We start from the raw sequence: 18,748 nt of genomic DNA on the forward strand, positions 1-18,748 counted from the left end.
AAAGCCATATTTCAATATTAATTTTTATAATAGATGTTTATCTTATTTTATTAAGAAAAAATAAAATCAAATAAACATCTATTTTATAAAAATTAACATCGAGGCTCTATTTTTAAATTGCTAAAATATGAAAAAAAAGTATCTGTCGCAAACAAACACTAATAATCGCAAATAATCAAGTATTAATTATTAAATTTAAAAAATTGTAGATAATATTTTATTAGATTTTGTACAAAATAATCTTTTTAGATAAAATTATTAATTTTTTAAATGACGCGTTAATTGATATTTATGGAATTTATTTGCAATCGATTGTATTTGTTCGCTTCTGCTCGCTTAAAGCGAGTCTTAAAATCCTATGGTCTTAACCCTTCAATTCTATCGCCATTTGTAACGCCTCGATTGGGATCGTTCGCGTGCCTCAATGCCAAATACTTGACAATTTCTAAGAATACGTGGTCCGGAAACGATACGGTTCTGATACGCCTGATTAATGCAGGACTTAACAGCCATAAGTGCATGTCATTAACGGTCGTTCATTTTTCATGAGTAGGCATCGACGGGGAGAGCGTGTGCCTACGTCAAGTGCGCCGGTGTGTACTATATACACATACATTCCCAATGAGAGAGATCGGTGGCCGATCCGCGTTGTATTTGAATATCGGGACACCCTGTACGCACATTAACCGGCCGATGTATACGGAGGCCTTTAACCGGCTCGAGAGCCGGGAATAATAATTTCGAGTGTTCCTCGCGCGGAGAGATAGATACGGACACGAAGAGAGGACGTACGGGGCCCTGGACGAAGACAGAGGCGACGAATCGAGGAGAGAAAGAGCGAGAGGAAGAGAAAGAGAGAGAGAACAGGAGGAAAAAGAATGAGAGAGAGGGGTTGAGATATACGTTACAGGTGAGAGCGCGAGTATCGCGTGCTGCAAACGAGCCGGCAGCTGCCCGCTTCTGGCTACACTCGGGTCTCAGGTATATTAATATGCGACTGACCGATGTGTTTTAGAGTAAACCGCCGAGCCGTATTACGTCACGTCAGCCGTGCGCGCCGCGACCGATCGTAGGGCCCGATTCGACGCGTCCTTCCGGACGCCTCTTTTTCCTGCGCTTCTTGCAACGCGTTGTCAATCTGTCGTGTATATACGTATCTTGCTGAATTATTAAATTACGGTTTACATTACGTTGTGTCCTCCTTTTTCCGCTCGACGCAAAAACATGCGCATCTCGCGAACGCATCGCGGCTGAAATGATATAATTTATTGCGTTTTTTCGAATAATTTCTTAAATTGAATCAATGAAAGTATCGCTAACTGAAGCAGTGGCACGAGATTTTGGCAAAAATCAGTGAGTATCTTATTGTTTTAGATTTCAAGATTTCTCTGCAAAATTAGTAATACATGCTTGCAGTATATAGTTTTTACAGCTTTTTAGATTTATTTTAAATTGCTCTTTTTCGGAGCAAATTCTCCATACGAACATATGGAATGATATACTAGCATACAAAAATTATATATAATAATTATAATCCACAATAAATAAACAAGACTCTTGGTAAAAAATGCAAATATTTCTTCAATAAAATATACAATAAAAATGTATCTCATATATAATATTATAATATGAGACACATTTGAAGATACCATTGATCGAAACAGTATCATTAGTCGTAAGTAACTGTTCACCTGTTTTCAGTGATAATACGCCGATTCCATTTAACAGGATTCTACACGAGTAGAAAGAGCGTGAATTCTCAGCGGTAAATGAGCGAAGAATTAAACGATTTTATTTATTCTACCCTTTTCGCGAGAAAGTCGTTACTTCATGAATATCGGTCTTACACGCGAGGATCTTGAAAAGCGGCGACGGCGTATGAAACGTCGGGAGGTTGACTGACATGTTACCGTACACCGGACTAATATTAAACTATCATCATGGAAGAGAGAGTCGCTTTTTTTCGGTTTCTTTAGCTCGTGCTCACGTGCGTGTAAGCCATGGGTCACGTGAGGGGCCCCGCCGGCGAGTATATGTTGATTTACGCCGATCGTGAGGCTCCCGATATACTTTGTCGAGGAAGAGGAGGTGTATTAAACGTGTGCGAGAGCGGGCCCGGTGTTCCCTCCCTCCCGTCATTAGAGTTCTTCGAGAAAGAGCGCTTTTTCATTTCACGCATTGGCCGCCGGCGAAGAGCGGGTCCCGCGGCGGAGCATCGGGAACATCAGACCCTCGTTCCAAGCGAAATGCCTCGGTATGTCGGTATAATACGGTAAACTTTTTATATTCGCATTTCATTGGTTATTGAGACTTATTATTATGCTTGAACGTAATGCAATGAGCTTGGCGCTCGAGGGGATGCTGTCTGATAAACAACGATTCATTCGCTTGCTCCTTCATTTCTATGGAATTCTTCATCCGCGTATGTGTATTTAATTAATTTAGAAATATAGCTAAGAGACTTATTAAAATGACAAAATTTCTTCAACAAATATGGCTTTTCGCAATTAGTGTCATTCAAGAATTCTCGGGCGATTTGTTCGAGACGCTTGTCAGATCGAATCACATAAGTTGCGCTTTTCTCGCGGAAAATCCGTCGTCAGTAAAGTCCTCATTCGTGTATGACACGGTAAAGATGCCGCGTCACGACTTCCTTACCGGATCGGACGAGGGATCCGGCCAGGTGACGCCGCTCCGTTCATTCCGATGGAATAAGAGAGCGGGCGGGAAAAGAAGTTCGCGGTGAGCTGAATTAAAAGAACGACTTGTCGGTTAGTTGACTCTCCTGTACTCGTACTTTGTCTCCTTCTTTCCCGTAAGAGCGAGGAGGACCCGCTCTCGACGACTGAATGCCGAGCAATCTGTTTTCAGCGCGGGATAACTTTGCACGGCCCTTCTTTGCTTCTCTTTCCCCGATCGTTTCCACCCTTCCTCCCTGACCCGTCTACCTTTCATCCCCCTTTTTCGTTTCCCCTTTTGCGGGGTTACGGAGCACGGCTCGGTAACCTCCCACTGGCTCCTCCGCCGCCGCGACGGGCGTAAAAAGCACATCCGAATTGAATCATTGCTGAATAAGCGGGAAAGTGGCTGCGCTCCCGGTGGAAGGAAATCGGGAAGAGCGGCTAACCCCCGGGTATATATATAGCGAAGGGTCGTTTTCCATCCGACTCATTGGTACACCACCTCCCTCGTGTCGAACGCCGCTCCTCTTTCCCATCTCCCTTCGAGAAGGCACTTTAACCGCGCTTTCTCTTTCATCTATTTTCCCCGCTGAATTTTCGGACAACGTTAGAAAATTTATTTTTTTACAAAAAAAGGGAAAATATCTTTTAATTATTGAAATATCGAGGGAAAGATTTATTTCGAATTTTCATTATTTGCATTAATAATCTTAAATTTAATCTTAAATAATTATCGCGAGGAATTTTACGCATTTCAATTTAGAGAGTTCTTGTGCAAACGCATTGTCTCGCATCATCTACAATCTCACGCGGGAGACTCGTATAGAGTCGTGTACGATACCTCGCGAGAACTTTTCCAAGAAAATTAACTACTTAACTTGGAAGATACTTTGCTCGACACAATGATGTAGCCTAGGACTGGAGGAGAAGCTGGACCGCGAACTGTTGCGTCGAGACGCGCGCGATGCCCCCCGGCTAATAAGGTAACGACTTCTACGAGATGACGGAAAGAAGAGAAGAGGAGAGTTCGCAAGACGAGAGACGCGTATATACTATATACACATCGTCGTCGGTGAGGTCGTTCTTTATATACGTGCTTGTTCATCCACTCGCACTCTGGTGCTCTTAACGTGAGATAAACCTACCCTCATGGCGAAGTGTGTCGGCCGACCGAGGGTCGTTCAATTAGGACGGGATCCCTCCTCTCCCGACGGCGAAAGCCAACTTGCCGTTTACATCGAGGGCGAAAACTTTCGGCGAGAACATCGTCTCCAAGGGTGCGTGCTTTGAAAACGCGCGGTCGGTTTCACCCCCCGTGGATCTCGTCCGCACGGATTCGCGAGCCGAAAATGTAACCCTGATTGAAAAAAAATGCCTAAAGCATCCTTAGTTGCTGAGAATATATTGTATCAGATCTACGGCATTCTTGGTCAACCAAACAACTCAATACGTTCTGTTATCTCGGATAATTGTAAAAGAAAAAAGCTTATATATTATCAAATATAAATATACATATACATGTACAATAATTATACACAAAATATGTCTTCTTTCTTTTTTACAATCTCTTGTATAATCCGTATGAACAGGAAAAATAATTAGAATAATCTTTGCATTTTTAAATTTTGTTTTTTTAGAAAAAGTAAAATATAAAAAAGAGGAAAAATAAAAAAAAAATATATTGTATATATATAATTACACATATGATTATATAGCATAATATATGGTAAATTTTGTATCCTTTTTGTCAAATTTCACATTCTCTAAAAAAATCAAAGCAAAAATATTATTCTTCTAATTATTTTTCAATTGTTCTTTCTATTATTATTTTCTACACATTTTCCAACAGATTATACAAGAGAAAGAAAATGGATATGGACATATTTTGTAAATTTATGTTTATTAATTTATTTTTAATTTATATGTCGATTTTTTCTGAATCTTCAACGACGATAGAAATTATTAATATAATTACGTCAAGCATAACTATAATCATTAACAATAAGTAGTATGATGTAAAAATAAGTTATATATATATGACATATATTTGTGAAAACATTTCGACCAGAGAGGCGGACGAGTTCCAAGCCACAGCAAGATGAAGTCGACCCTACCACTCGATGGGGACGCGGAAAATATTTTTATTACGAGTAGGGTATATCACGTGCTGCGCTAAAGTGATTCGAAAGCGATGTGGGCGGCGATTCTTTTCAGTCCGTTGAAATTATTCTCGCGTGAGAAAGAGAGAGAGAGAGAGAGAGAACGAATGGGAGGGAGAGAGAGAAAGAGAGAAAGCCGCTGCGGTCTACTAGTAACACAAAAGAAAAGCTTCTCTCGTACGCCACGTCTAACAACGGCAAAGTTACATCCTTGTTCTTAGGCCGAGCGTATTACTTCCGTTACGAAACGCGTCTTGAAATATCGAATCGTTTCATCGACGAAGCGGATCCTCGCCGTCGGCTTTTGACGGAGCATGGCGGTTACTCTCGAATCTATGTACGCCGCTTTTTAATTTCGCGAAGCCTCTCTAGCGAATGCTCGATACAATCTTTTCAGCAACAAGTGGTCGATTGTTTTCTTCGCTGCCTCGTACACGGGAGCTTTTCTCGACTCTAACGTTTTCGAACTCCCGGAAGGTTCTTTTCCTTTCCTCCAAGAATGCGCAAGTGCATTTCGATGCGAAAGATCATCGCGTTTGATAGGAGGACTCTTAACACAAGTCCCCATGTCCCGTTTGTAAATGTTTATTCGAAATTAGAATAATGCAGGTCTATTCTGGCCGGATCTCTCCGGCAAAAGTATCGCGCTCGAGCAAATCATTATTCACACCCCTGCCTAATGTATCGCTGTTGCGGCTATGTATTCGAGATGAACGACAGGACGAAGAGAAAATACGGGCGTCGACGTGGTCTGTAAGCGTAACCATGGGGTTCTCCGTGGGTTCGTCGTGCTCGACGGCGACGCTGCACGTGTCCGGTGGATGCGGGACGCACGTGTGCGGGAGGAAGCTCCATTCAGCGAGCGAGCGAGCCTCGGGTCAAACGACGTCGCGAGAACGAATAGGCGTAGGGGGACGAATGGCGACGGATCGGAAATCGGACGTCGTCTCGATGGGAGCGGGAAGGGTGGCGACAAGTGCTTACACGACAAGTGCGTATCCTGCGTGCGACTAAAGTACGAAATGCTCGGCCGTGTGAACCTTGCAACGAGTCTCGGAAAAGGCGATGTCATCGAACGGGGCCGTCGAGAGGCCAGCCGGGCGACACTTTTCTCTTCCCTTCCCTCCCTCGCTCCCTCTCGTCTCTACGAAATGGCACGAAGAGCCCTTCCTTTGCCGCGTGGGATATTAAATCGCGAATAGATAACATCGTCTAATGGAAGGTTTAGCGGGAGAGAGATATGATTGCAAATCGATTGAAAAATATAGAGGCGAAAGAAAAATATAGTAATCGCTTGACATCGTAACTAATTAATAAATGAGTGCGTTGCGTGTATTTTTATTTTATCGCGAGAGATTTTAATAATGTATTCCACGGCTGGGAAAATTACCACATCGTTAGAATAAAATTAACGACGTAAACATATTTATATACGGAGAGCGTGCGTTTAACATATAATGGAATATAATTAATGCGGGCACGGAAGTAATATTCATTAATACTAAATTAACGAGCGTCCTAAGAAAACTACACAGTAGTAATACAGAGTAACATTATAATTATCTTATATATCTTATATCGCATGTAAATAATTTGTTTTCGAGTATCGCTAGCGGCGTTGGCCAAAAATATCGTTTCCCCTCGCGTTAATTGTAAGTATAATTGGTCTTCGGGCGATTGCACACGAGCTCAATTAGGAACATAAGAGAGAAGAAGATCCGAACAAACAATCGTCACTGTACATCGGACGCATTCAGGCATCGGAATTTAGTCGTTTAACACGCGACTTACATCAATTACACGAACGACGGAGAGAAGACTCTCTTTCTCTCTCTCCCACGCCATCTAATACTCGTATGTCTCGAATTAAAATTCCTGCAAAGCCCCTACGATTGCTTCGCAAATCGTTCACGACTATGTCTACTGTACCCTGGCTCGTCCGACACGTACGTGCCGGGCGAGTCGCACGCTCCGTCGCGTTTGATTCCGACTTATTCTCGAGTTGCGTTAAGACCTCGCGGACTGCCAGGAGAAAACGGGGCAATTCGGAAGCGAGTCGCGCGTTATCGGCGTCGAATCGACCGAATTTTCTCACGGATCGAAGCGCGTACGTGCCGGCGAGTCGCGAGTCGACCGTTGTCTCGTGTTTATTTCATGTCGGAATTCACGGTTCCCGGCCCGCGAATGAGGCCTCGGTTGCACGCGCGAGGCATCAAACACGATGGAATGTCGCGTGCACGGGGAGTCCGCGCATCGCCTTCGAGAGCTGCTCGAGGGATTCGGAGCTTGGGCCGCGCCAATCTATGATGACCGTCGTGTAAGGCTCGTGGAAAGGGATAGACGAGAAAAGAAAGGCAACGTGCACACGTTGAAGGAATACGAAAATCGATAGTCGATCGAACGCGCGCGAGTAATAAGCCCAAATATTCCCACACGAGCCCTGAGAGAAGGAGAAAGAGAGAGAGTCGAAGCTCGCCCGTCGTGGGAAACTCATACGTGAGTCGGGCCCGACGCTCGCGCCGCGAAACCAGCTTTTAAGACGAGGTAACGCAGGTTTTCGGGACGCAGGTGCGATTCGATTAGCAGCCTATATTTCGGCGCGCCGACATTTTTCAGCGTCGCAGCTGGGACGGCGCGGCGGCCGCGCATTTGTCACGTGTTGGATACGAGGGGCAGAGTCCTCTCCTCTCCCCCCCTCGTATTTTAATTGGACCGATCGCTTACTTTAATCCCTCGACGATCCTCTCGAGGATACGCCATCGCACTCTCGTATCTCGTTTTAACGAGACAGGTTGGGCGATCGGGTTTCTGTGACATAACTTTAGGGGTATCGAGAAACGCCTTCGTCGATTATAAAATTAGCGCGTTTGCGCCACCGTGATTCCTCTCGCGAATTTTCCACACTTTCCCTTCTTCGATTGAAAAACAATGATTTCTATGCCAATTTTTGCATAGTAGTTTGAGTATATTTGCAATATGCGCTACAATGATTCTCTCAATACTTTGTGTCGAGTCTCTATCTGTATCTATCGATTTGTAAAACGAAAAATATAGGTAATAGTCGAGATTTCAATTGAAGGAAAATTTCGATAAAATTCATAGAGATTTGCGATTGACACCTACCAAATTCAAAGACTAAATTTTCGTTAATGCATCTATGAAATATGGGAAACTAAACTTCTAGAGATAAGCTTCTCTCTGAATGTTCCGATTTTGCTGAACAGTAGTATACGATGATAAGCGCGATATATGCGGCAGTTATTATCATCGTGCATGACGGATTACAGTCGCTGGTCATGTTTCGGGATTTACGCGTGCACACGCACACACACACACACACACACATACGCATGCGTGTGGCGGAAGGAAGGATGCGACTGGTAGAGCGACTATATCGGAGGTGAATCTGGGCTCTGATCGAGGCAATGCAGGTGCAGGTGCCTTTAGAAACCGGCGACGGAATGGACAGGCAAGGGGGACAAGAGAGAGAGGGGAGGGAAGGGTGCAAAAGGAAGCAGAGGCCGGGCCCTGCACGCGCCTCTGACGCGCCGATGCCACCGATATCTTCTTCTTAAACTTTCCTATCCGCTCATTCATGCCCGACTAAATGCCTATAATTTCGGATATGATTACAGGGCACCGTAACCAATGCCCCGTGGACTCTCGCTGCCTCGCTATAGCGAGGACGAGAGAAGGAAAGGATGGAGGAAGAGCTCGTTATGCAAGGGGCCTGATGAAATTGAAACGGAACGAGCCGAGGTCCCTTCGCCGGTTAGTTCACCGATCGTTTTGAGGACGGTTCGTTTCGTCCCTTCGCGCGCAGGTAACGTGTATATAATGACATATAAATCCTTCGGTTCGAACCAATCGGACCGATGACAGGTGGTCCCGCGTGATTATTACTAATTTACTGTGGCTTGAACAAACAGAGAAATCGTTACGACTATCCAGGTGCTTCTTCTTTCTGAGGTGCTGCCTATTGGAATGTTGCTGAGCTCGCGGTTCGACCGCTTCGGCTTCTCGTGAGAGTAAATTCGGGCTCTTAATTACGATCCGATATACGGAGTGTTCAAGATATAGTTTCACGCATTTAAAAGGATAACAGTCGTCTGATGCGATCAAGAGGCGCGATTATTTCTCAAATGGAAACATTTAATTTATAAACTATCAAGTTCTTGAAAGGTGTTTTACTTTTTTTTTAATTATATGTAAATTATCATCTCTAATTTTTCTGATAAATAAAACAGAAAAGAAGTATAAGTGCGATGTGCTCGCGTCATTAAATCGTTAACGGCGAAGTAGCATAATGTGGCGATCGTCGCAAAAATTAAATTCATCATCGAAGCAAATCAAAATGGCGCCCGATAATAACGACGTATTATAAATTGGTATTCTAGGAAAGTTAGGTAAGGAAGACGATGAGTAATTAAATATACGTTTCTCGTATGACGTACGTGCAGCGATCGTTTTCATGGAATGAAATCAGCGCGCCTCCCTGTATCATTATGATAATGATTTCCACACCGGAATCCCCCTTTCATGGCGCACGTTTCATTAAAATAAAAATAAAAAAATAACTCGCGTAAGTGCACGCACCCTCCGGCTATCGTTTCGGATTCCTCCCAAAGCGTTCGCCAATAAAACAAGTTCGCGCTTAAATGACAGATCTCGCGTAAGTACCGAAAATATCAGAGGCTCGTGTGTTTAAATAAGAAACATGATTATATGCATCCCCATTTTCTCTCGGTCATTCTGAATTACCTTCGCTGCAAATTTAGCGTGCTCTTTTGGCTTTAATTGAACGTGCGCTCCTCATATTATGCAAATTAATTCTGTATTGTTGAGAAGAAAAAAATTTGGAACGATTGAAAAATTTATTGCGATGAAAAAGACGTATCGATCGACCCACGATTTTATATTTATGCACTACATGATTTTCCCGCGCTTTTCTTTCTCGCAGAATCAGTCGGACGGACTAGGCTCTCAATCTCTAATATCGTCGCAAAACGCGACCACTCATCATCAGAAAAAGATTATTACTCACCTCTGGCTGCTGAATCAGGAAATCTGGAGCGGGCGGTGGCGGGGGTGGTTCCGCGGAGACCTCCTGGAGCAGTCCCACGTGTTCCCAACAATCCTCGGACATGTCCATGATCGGTCCTTCCTCCTTCCCTTGTCCGCGTCCGGAAGACAAGTCCTCCCCCGAGGGAGAACGGGATAAGTCGGACTCGCTGTCTCTCTCTCTTCCCTTCGACGCGTCCTCTTAATTTTCCCGATGCACGCGAGTCTGTAAGCACAGTTGACACTCTCAGAATCCAGTCACGTATATCCCAGTCACAATAATACCTGCTCGACGCACCGGACGGCCGATATACACCACCGCCGACAAGAGGAAGAAAACACGGAAGGATACGAGAAAGACGCGCGTACGTCAAAGCACCGATTCGCCGACGACCAAGTCGATGTGTCGCGTGACCGCGTTCTATGACGGACGACAACGACAACGACGGCGACGGCGACGGCGGCGTCGAGGACACGACGACGGCCGTCGGTGGTGGTCAGTCGGCGTGGAATGAAGTTCGCCCGCGGGTTAGGTTGGGTTAGCCCAGCGAGCGGGAGTTGTGCAGCATCAGAGCGCGCGCGGCGAGAGAGACGAGAGAGGGTCGGTGATAGGGAGGGGGGAGAGGAGAATAGAGGCGCGAGAGGGATGGAGAACGGGAAGGAGAGAGCGAGAGAACGACGGGCGGGTGGGATGCGGAGCGAGAGGGAGCGAGAGAGGTGTAAGGCGTAAGTCTGCCCTAGTCGCTCGCTTAACCGTGCAGGAGGTGGCGCCAATATAAACCGTACCCCACCTCTCCTCCGTGGTCCCCCGACAAAGAGCTTGCGTATAATACCTGTATGCGCCTGTTGGTAGACCATCCCCGCCTACCAACTACCGTATTGCGGGATTTGTGATCCGTGCCGCCGGTAATTATTGCGATTTCACTTATATCCCGACCCGTGTGTACCGCTTAACCCCGCGCGCCCTTCGCCGAGTCTCACACGAGCCAACCGACCGCGGGAATTCGACGGGATATCGGAAAGACGGAGAGAGGATATTGGAGTCGCGGCAAATCGGTATCCTCTTGGAAAGAGGCTCCTCTCGTCGATGACGACGCGAATTTATTTGCACGCGTAATTACGCGAGTATAAATGTTTCTGAAAGAAATCATTCGACTTATCTCAATCTACGTGATGCGATAAATATTAATTATACGAGCAGGTCGGAGTAATCTAGTTTAAACATCAACACGCGCGTACGAAAAAAATATGTCTCGTACTTGAGGAGAAGGGAGGTGCGCTAACAAAGTATCTAATGATAAATATGGTTGTTTCTCGCTATCCCGCTTCGATCGCGAATTATTTTACGTACGACTTTTACACGGCTGTCTCATCAACGAAGAAAAAATGTATCGAGACACCTATCAGGGAGGAAGAGGAAGGAAGGGGAGTAGAGGAGAAGGAGAGAAAACGAGTACACGGATACGCATACGGGATGTAATCGAACGAAGGGCCGAAATGCGATATGAATGCGTTAATGCATCCGTTACTGACAGCGACACGATTCGTTGATAGTACTTTGGATCCCTTGCAGGGCCGAGCCATCGATTCAGCTCCGACGATTGTTCGGCTACCGCTCTTTTTTTCATTTTATTTTTTACCGCGTACACTTTTCGCTCGCATTTTAATTCCCCTCCCGTTTAGCTGACTGACGCACGCTTAAAACGTCACTAATATTCAACACTTGTCAGTCGTTATCATCGCGCGATGCAATTCCGTGCAACGCGCGACTTGCCCGATGATTGATCGAGTCGTATAAACGTTTGTAATTTATCAGTTCGGTTCGAACGCTCGCGTATATTGGATGGATACTTTACTTGGTGATTGAATCTTGAACGACCGCTTGAACGCCGCAATTATCGGTTATCGCAAAATTACAGTGGAACGAAACGCTATCTGGAATGTATGGCATCGTCGAAATTTGCTATCAATAAATGTCAATCAATTAATATCATCGTCGAGAGAAAGAGGGCAAAAATTGATTCGAACGATTTATAAAAATTATTTAAAATAATAATCGATCAAATTGTCCGAAGCGTAAGTAAAGAAAAAAAATTACTATATATACGAGATATATAATTCTCTTTCGTATGAAAAAATTCACTGTTTTCTCGCGTGATAAAAGAGAGATTGAATGCATCGTGGATGTTGTTGATCCAACATTGACACACGCGCTCGCGCCAGAGAGTCTCGGCGGATATAATAAGTTATCTCGCTCACGTGCAAACGATTTTTGTCGCGCGTGACAGCATAGCAGCCGCCGAGCGTAAAACAAGATTGCCATTAGCCTCGCCGATTGCGAGGCACCGCCGCACTTTGTTCCGACCGTCGGTCCTCGACGATAAACTCGCTGCCGTTGGAGTGTTGGCCGAGTCCTCGACTTTGTGTGCACGCGCTGCCGACGAGGACATGTCGACCCCGGCCAGGCAGGCATCGTGATAATATGCGTATACCACTCGAGGAAGAGAGAGTGGTCCTCCTCTGCCTCTCCCCGTCCCTCCTCACCCTCGCCCCCATCGATCGCGAATCTTTGAAGTTCGCGACGGCTTCCGTCTGTCCGTCGGCAAACGCCGGCGCGAGGCCGCGGAGTAGCGAGGAATCGCGCGCAAAACTGTGGGAAAGCCAAACATACACGCGGGATCCTCCCTTCGAGAGAGTCTTTGCCCGTTTTCTTCGCGTGCGTGCGTGCGTGCATGGTATATACGGGCGAGCACCTGTGACAACTTCTAATGCCTGGCTGGTAAACGGTAGTCGGTGGCAGACTAGATTGTGCGCTCCGATAGCTTCTGCGACCGCTTCCTTCCAGAAGAAAGCGAGCGAGAGAGAGAAAGAGAGAAATAATGAAAAAATAGAGAGAAATGCTTCATCTTTTTTCCTCCCCCTCTCCCTTCGATTCATTAGGAAGCACAACCCGACGAAATGCTTTACGTTCCTGATATTATTTGTGTCTCCAGCTGCACCCCATCTGCGGGCCCTAAACGCTCCTCTCGTTCGACATAATAATTTCTTTTTCGAGTATCCACTCGGCGACGCGTGTTTTATCGAAACAAGATTACAAATTATACTAGATTATACTATCTGAATTGACAATTATATCGATATATGCGATAAGCCTACGGAAGCCTCTCATTCATCCGAATAAGGATCACCAATAGTCTATGCTCGTTTTTTTTTGTTTTTCGAAATTACAATACGATATCCTTCTATGGAGGACCTAGGGACCTTGTACATAACGCGCGTACGTGAAATAAATGCGAACGCGTAATGCAATCGTAGCGGCGGATCTCTTCCGGACCTCCCATCGTCTGTCTAACGAGACCACCGGAGGTACGCGGTTGAAAACCGCGCCGCAAAAACCGACCAAAGTACGGTCTTTATACGGTTCGTTTTATACTGCACGGTACGATTCGCCGGAACGCGCCGTGCTCCAATTACGGACGAATATATATACATATATGTCGCTGCCGGACGTATATATTGCCCCCGCGACCCTATCGTCGCTTTATACGGCGGAGAGAAGCGATAGAGCGCCGCTATAAGTTTCCCCGCCTTCCGTTTGTGGGTCCAACGAATTTACCGTTTGCTCGCCGACGTTTACTCACTGTCTGTGAATGAGAAGCGACGATCCGAATGCGATTTGTTTGCGAATTTTAAAATCATCGGTTGAGAAATTTGTCCCCCCTTTCAACATTTATTCGTTGATCTATAGAAATTTAATATATTTATTATTACGTTTATAATTATAATTTCAGTGATGCTTTTTGCTTCTCCACATGGATAATCAAACGCGAATCTCTTAGGGAAAAATTTCCGCAGCGAGAAGAGAATCAGGCGCCGACGCTCCAAGAATCTCATCGGCATTTAAACGGAGCGAATTCTCGAAGAGAGGGATCCCTCGACGTTTCGGGGAAAAAAACCTTGTTTGCATTGTGAGAAAACAAAGTGACTCATGTAAGAAATACAACGTCTACATCCGTGTATCGTTGTCCCTCTCGTGCTTACATCTCTCGTGCGCGAGTTACGCAAACTTGCTTGCCGTTAAGTAGCTCAACGGGACTCCTCTTTCGGAGTATATCGCGAGCGCGAGCGATCGTGTCATTTCTCCCGTGCGAGGCAAAATATAGTCGTAAGCCAGGAATTTATAAATGGAGTATAATTTTCGATGAAAGAGTCGAGCGTATCTCGCGTCAATCATCGCGTCTTCCGGATCACACGAACAAATATCATTTTCGCGTGTCTGGAATTCGCTTACGGAATTCCTCACCGGGGTCCCGATCCGGGTCCTCAAGGCGTACAAATTATTCGCAAACGAGGCCTCGAGCTGTCGCGCATTCCCGTTATTTCTCGCGTAAACGCAAACGAACTCGGCGATTCGGACAAGGGCGAGGGAAGCTGGAATTGTCGCAGCTCTTCCTCGGAATCTCGAGCGATAGATCACACGCATCGGGGTTCCCTGCAGTTTGCGCGCCGGACGTATAAAGGCGCGCGCACGCATCTCTTACATATGCACGTATGGGCGTATAAGCATAACGCGGGTAGAACACGGGTAGATGATATCGGGTGGAGATGCACTTACCAGTGGGGCGTCGACGCGATCCTTTGTCCTCGTTCCCGGCCGTAGTCACCTCGACCCCGGCGGCGCGCATTTTGTGTCGGCGGGAAATAACTCGCCTCTCCCGCGTCCAATCTCGTGCATCAATCCTACCAAGTCTGCGGAATTGTGTCGAGCTACCTTGGTTGCTCGACGCGTGATTCGCCACGAGATGTTACGCATGTGTACGTTCCTCCGAGAAATCGTGCTTCTGCAATTTTGTTGAATCGGCGATTCCATAATTGCGATTAAAAGATGTTTTCCTCAGTACTTGTCGATATCTGAAAAAATGTTTATATAAGTATTATTATATACATGTAAATTTATATAATTGATACGTATGTTTTTATATACATATTTTTTTCTTATACACATTTTTGTTTATATAGAACAGATCATAAAAGAATAATTGAAAAATAATTAAACAAATAATTTTGGTATTGTTTTTTAAAGGTGAAGCTTGCAATTAGATTATAAAATACCCAAGAAAAAACTACTCATATATACATTCATATATATATAAATATATAATTACATCTACATAAAATATTATATAATTTAATCGCAAATTTTACTTTTATAACATAATATTCGGTTAAGTTGTATTTAAATAATATTATGAATTTTTTCCTATTTAAAAAGGATCCAGAGCAGAGTCGAAACGTCATCGACAGTACATTTTATTTGGTTTCTAGTCTTTTTTTAAAATTACTTTTAAATTATTACTCTCATTATTTTTATTATATGAGCGAACAAAAAGCATATAAGAGAAACAAGTATATAAAATTACACAAAAGGCATGTTTTATATATATATAATTACACATATATATTATATTTATATTTCTCCAATTGTATTCCTATGTATGATTTTTATTCAGAATTATTTTTTAATTTATAAAATTTTTATAATAGATAAAGAATCTCTGCGCGCGTGTGTCGAATAATTTCTGAATATAGCGCAAAGTTTAATTTTTCAAAACTCATTCATATTTTTTTTAATGAAAAAAGAAGCGAAAAAAGCAACGATGTGTTTATGTCCAAGTAAAAAGAAGGATGTTCGTGCGACTGTTGCCGCGCCAATGCGGGCCCCGCTCGATCATTACTCGTCGTTTCATTAGAATATCGCCGATAAAGGGGGTTTAATTACAAAGGTACCGCCTTGCTTCCGGTCCACGGATACACATACGCGTACCTGGGCCCTGCGTGCTGCACGCATACCCGCCCTTCTAGCACTCTTGCTCTACTCCCCTCCTCTCCTCCTGCAGTTTTATACGTGTATTTCTGCACATCAAGGGTGATTAGTAAGGTCGTTTTCTTAATTATGAGGCATTGTTAATAAGAACCGCTGCTGTTACAGGCGCGTGATTGTACAGCTAACAAGAAAGAAAGAAAGAAAGAGAACCCCATGGTGTACACGACACATTTGCGCTGTAATAGTTTTTACCCCCTTACATACAAAAAGTAGAGAGAGAGAGAGAGAGAGAGAGAGAGAGAGAGAGAGAGAGAGAGAGAGAGAGAGAGAGAGAGAGAGAAAGAGAGAGAGTGCACGAATATGTATCGCGATATTCTTTAATTTTATGTTAGCCGCATCATAATATATGCGTGAAATGCAACAAGATATAAAAATATCTACAGTGTGCTCAATGTATATAACAGCATATACACATATATTATTATAAAATTTATATAGTGTCTCATACAGATAAAATACAGACTGGTATCCTTTGTCAAAAAATAAACATTTTTCTTTTTTGCAATATTTGTGAAAATATACTTCGTTTATGAAATATTTCATTTTTTAATATGCTAATGTAGTGTATTTGCTACATTATATATAAACATTTATATATATATATATATATATATATATATATTTTCTTTATCAAAACCAGAAAAGACTTTGTTATTGTAAGAGAATTTATTTTATATCAGCTTTTTCTTTAAATGTTTCATTATAAAAATGTAATTATTGTAATAGATTTGAAATAGAATATTACTAGAATTTTCATTAAAGAATTAAGAAACATATTAAAAAATGAAATATCTGGAAAATAATACATTTTTTATCCTTTGCCGAAGAAAAAAAAATTATTATTTTCTGACAAGAACTACGGTTCTATACCATATCAGCAAATTATCTTAATTCCTGTATATTAAAATACAATGTTTCAGTAAATTATCTTTCATTAACGATTTTCATGATCAACGATTGTGCGTTTAAATGGAAATTCAAGAAGTATCTCACGAGAGCTTTTCACACGGATTATTTGCGTCTCTCATTTTCTCTTATGAAGCAATTTAAAGAGTACACGGGAAATTACGATCGCGTTCGTAAATTAAGTCAAAATTTATCGCGTCGGTTACTAATTGGTCGTTGAATAAATATAGAAGCGCGTGTTTCAGAAGGCCCTTCGCGTCAAACAGTGGCAGGGACAGATTACGATTTTGCCTGAACGAGTGGTAAAAAAAAAAGATTTCGCTCCAAGAGAAACGTGTCGTGCGTTTTGATCCTATCCCGATCAGTAAAGAGCTTACGGGAAAGTGTTGAAATGCACTTTCGAACGTTTCCATTAATATATGTACATATATATAGGTACCATCGCACGTTTAAAATACGCGTATTTAATCCGGACGAACGAGAGCTCGGCATCGTTCGAACATTGGAAAATTCGCAAAATAACGTTTTGGAAAGCTTTGAGGATCTCTCGTCTATTTGTGCAGCTGAATAAAATATCGAGACGGATGCATTAACATCGATAGATACTTTCGGTTATTAAATATATATTATATTCTATACGATTTATTGACAATTTTAACGAATATTGGAATATCATTATTCACAATTGAATGCAATTAACAGAATAGACTTCCATAAAGATAAAATAAAAATGATATTTATGCAAGTGATGATTATCTGCTTTCACGCGATTATTTAATTATAATTAGTTATTTACAATTATTTTTATACATTGTTACACGGATTTACAAACTTATATATATATAAGTATGTAAATCCGTGTAACAATGTATAAAAATAACTGATAACTTGTGTGTGTGTGTGTTGTGTATACAAATAAAGAAAAACAGTAAGATTAAGTAATTACCTTGAGCAATTAGCTACAATCCTTGTTTTTCCTCAGCCAAAAGTTAACTGTTAATTAAATGCTGCAAGCATTTCCACGATTGAAGTACATACTTGAACAATCTTGAATTATCTTTCTTTTGTTGCTTTATGTGAAACGATGTGTGTTCCTTCCATGATTAACCATAATTTTAACGTGCAAAATCGCCTAACTTACGAGTCATCATATTATAATTTCGGAAACATTTCGCTTCATATATAACACAATAAAGGAAATATTTAAATCTTGCTTGTGATTATTTTATTATGGAAAGAAATTGAACGATGCGTACTCTCACAGTTGTGTCGTACGACTGACGAAACATAAACACTCCGGTTATCACCATATTTACATTACTGAAAGTCACGAGAAGGGGGGGAGGGGTGACTCTAGACGCTACGTAGAGAGAAAAAGGCTTGTCATAAAACTTTGTTTTATTTCTCACGTACGACGTCTTATATACACGTAGTATGATTCCGCGTTCTATCTAGTCGATGGAAATAAAAGAAAACTAATTATTCTATTTATTGTTGGATCGACTTTTAACCAAGAAGGTTCGAGTACGAGTCGACATTATATATTTAAAGCGAATATTTATCACGTTATACTTCAAACGAATATCGCACGTGCACTTGTATTACAAATCGCCCCTCGATTATTGTAAAAACGAAGCTGCAATAATGATGTATAATAATTTTTTCTTACCTCGAATGTGTGGATCGACGTTCGGCGCGTTTTTCCCCCTCCCGATGATAATCGCAGCGACTGCTTTTACCGACCGGCCGGCCCGCTTCGTGGACGGCCGTACGTGGCTCTGACGCATCGTCGATTAGTTTGTTCAAGATGGCGACGCCCGGTGAGCTGTCTCTCGAGGAGATACGCAATTATTTGCTGGAAAACGGTGGCACGGCACGCAATCACGACTTGGTCAAGCATTTTAAGCGATTTCTGACGGACCCGGAGACGCGAGGTGGGTTAAATTTCCGCCCCGATGCGCATATTCGCGGTTGTCTCGTCGCGAGGCGTCGCCTGGCGCTCCGCTTCTGCGATGTAAACACATGCGACAGATTCGCAGAATGGGCCTCGGATTTGA

General features: G+C 43.0%; 2 protein-coding genes across 8 annotated transcripts in view; one reads left to right on the forward strand and one right to left on the reverse strand.

Annotated features, from left to right (window-relative positions):
• LOC105252722 (homeobox protein araucan) overlaps positions 1–14,812 on the reverse strand; it is a 70,782-nt gene extending 55,970 nt beyond the window's left edge. Inside the window, exons 1-2 of the mRNA XM_025408283.1 lie at positions 14,517–14,812; positions 9,885–10,127 (exon numbers count right to left, since the gene is read on the reverse strand). Of these exons, the coding sequence (XP_025264068.1) occupies positions 9,885–9,992 (108 nt within the window). The 5' untranslated portion in view covers positions 9,993–10,127; positions 14,517–14,812. The remainder of the gene's footprint in view (positions 1–9,884; positions 10,128–14,516) is intronic.
• A 3,650-nt stretch (positions 14,813–18,462) lies between these two features.
• The window catches only part of LOC105252720 (ankyrin repeat domain-containing protein SOWAHB), a 99,200-nt gene continuing 98,914 nt past the window's right edge, over positions 18,463–18,748 (forward strand). For 6 of the 7 annotated variants that reach the window (XM_011260248.3, XM_011260249.3, XM_025408266.1 and 3 more), the window contains exon 1: positions 18,499–18,625. In XM_011260248.3, coding sequence (XP_011258550.1) covers positions 18,499–18,625 — 127 coding nt within the window. Of the gene's footprint in view, positions 18,626–18,748 lie in introns of all 7 variants that reach the window. The other variant, XM_025408265.1, reaches the window with a different exon arrangement.

This window comes from Camponotus floridanus, unplaced genomic scaffold (assembly GCF_003227725.1).
Source record: "Camponotus floridanus strain SB8 unplaced genomic scaffold, Cflo_v7.5 scaffold20, whole genome shotgun sequence".
In the NCBI taxonomy this organism is placed as follows: domain Eukaryota; kingdom Metazoa; phylum Arthropoda; class Insecta; order Hymenoptera; family Formicidae; genus Camponotus; species Camponotus floridanus.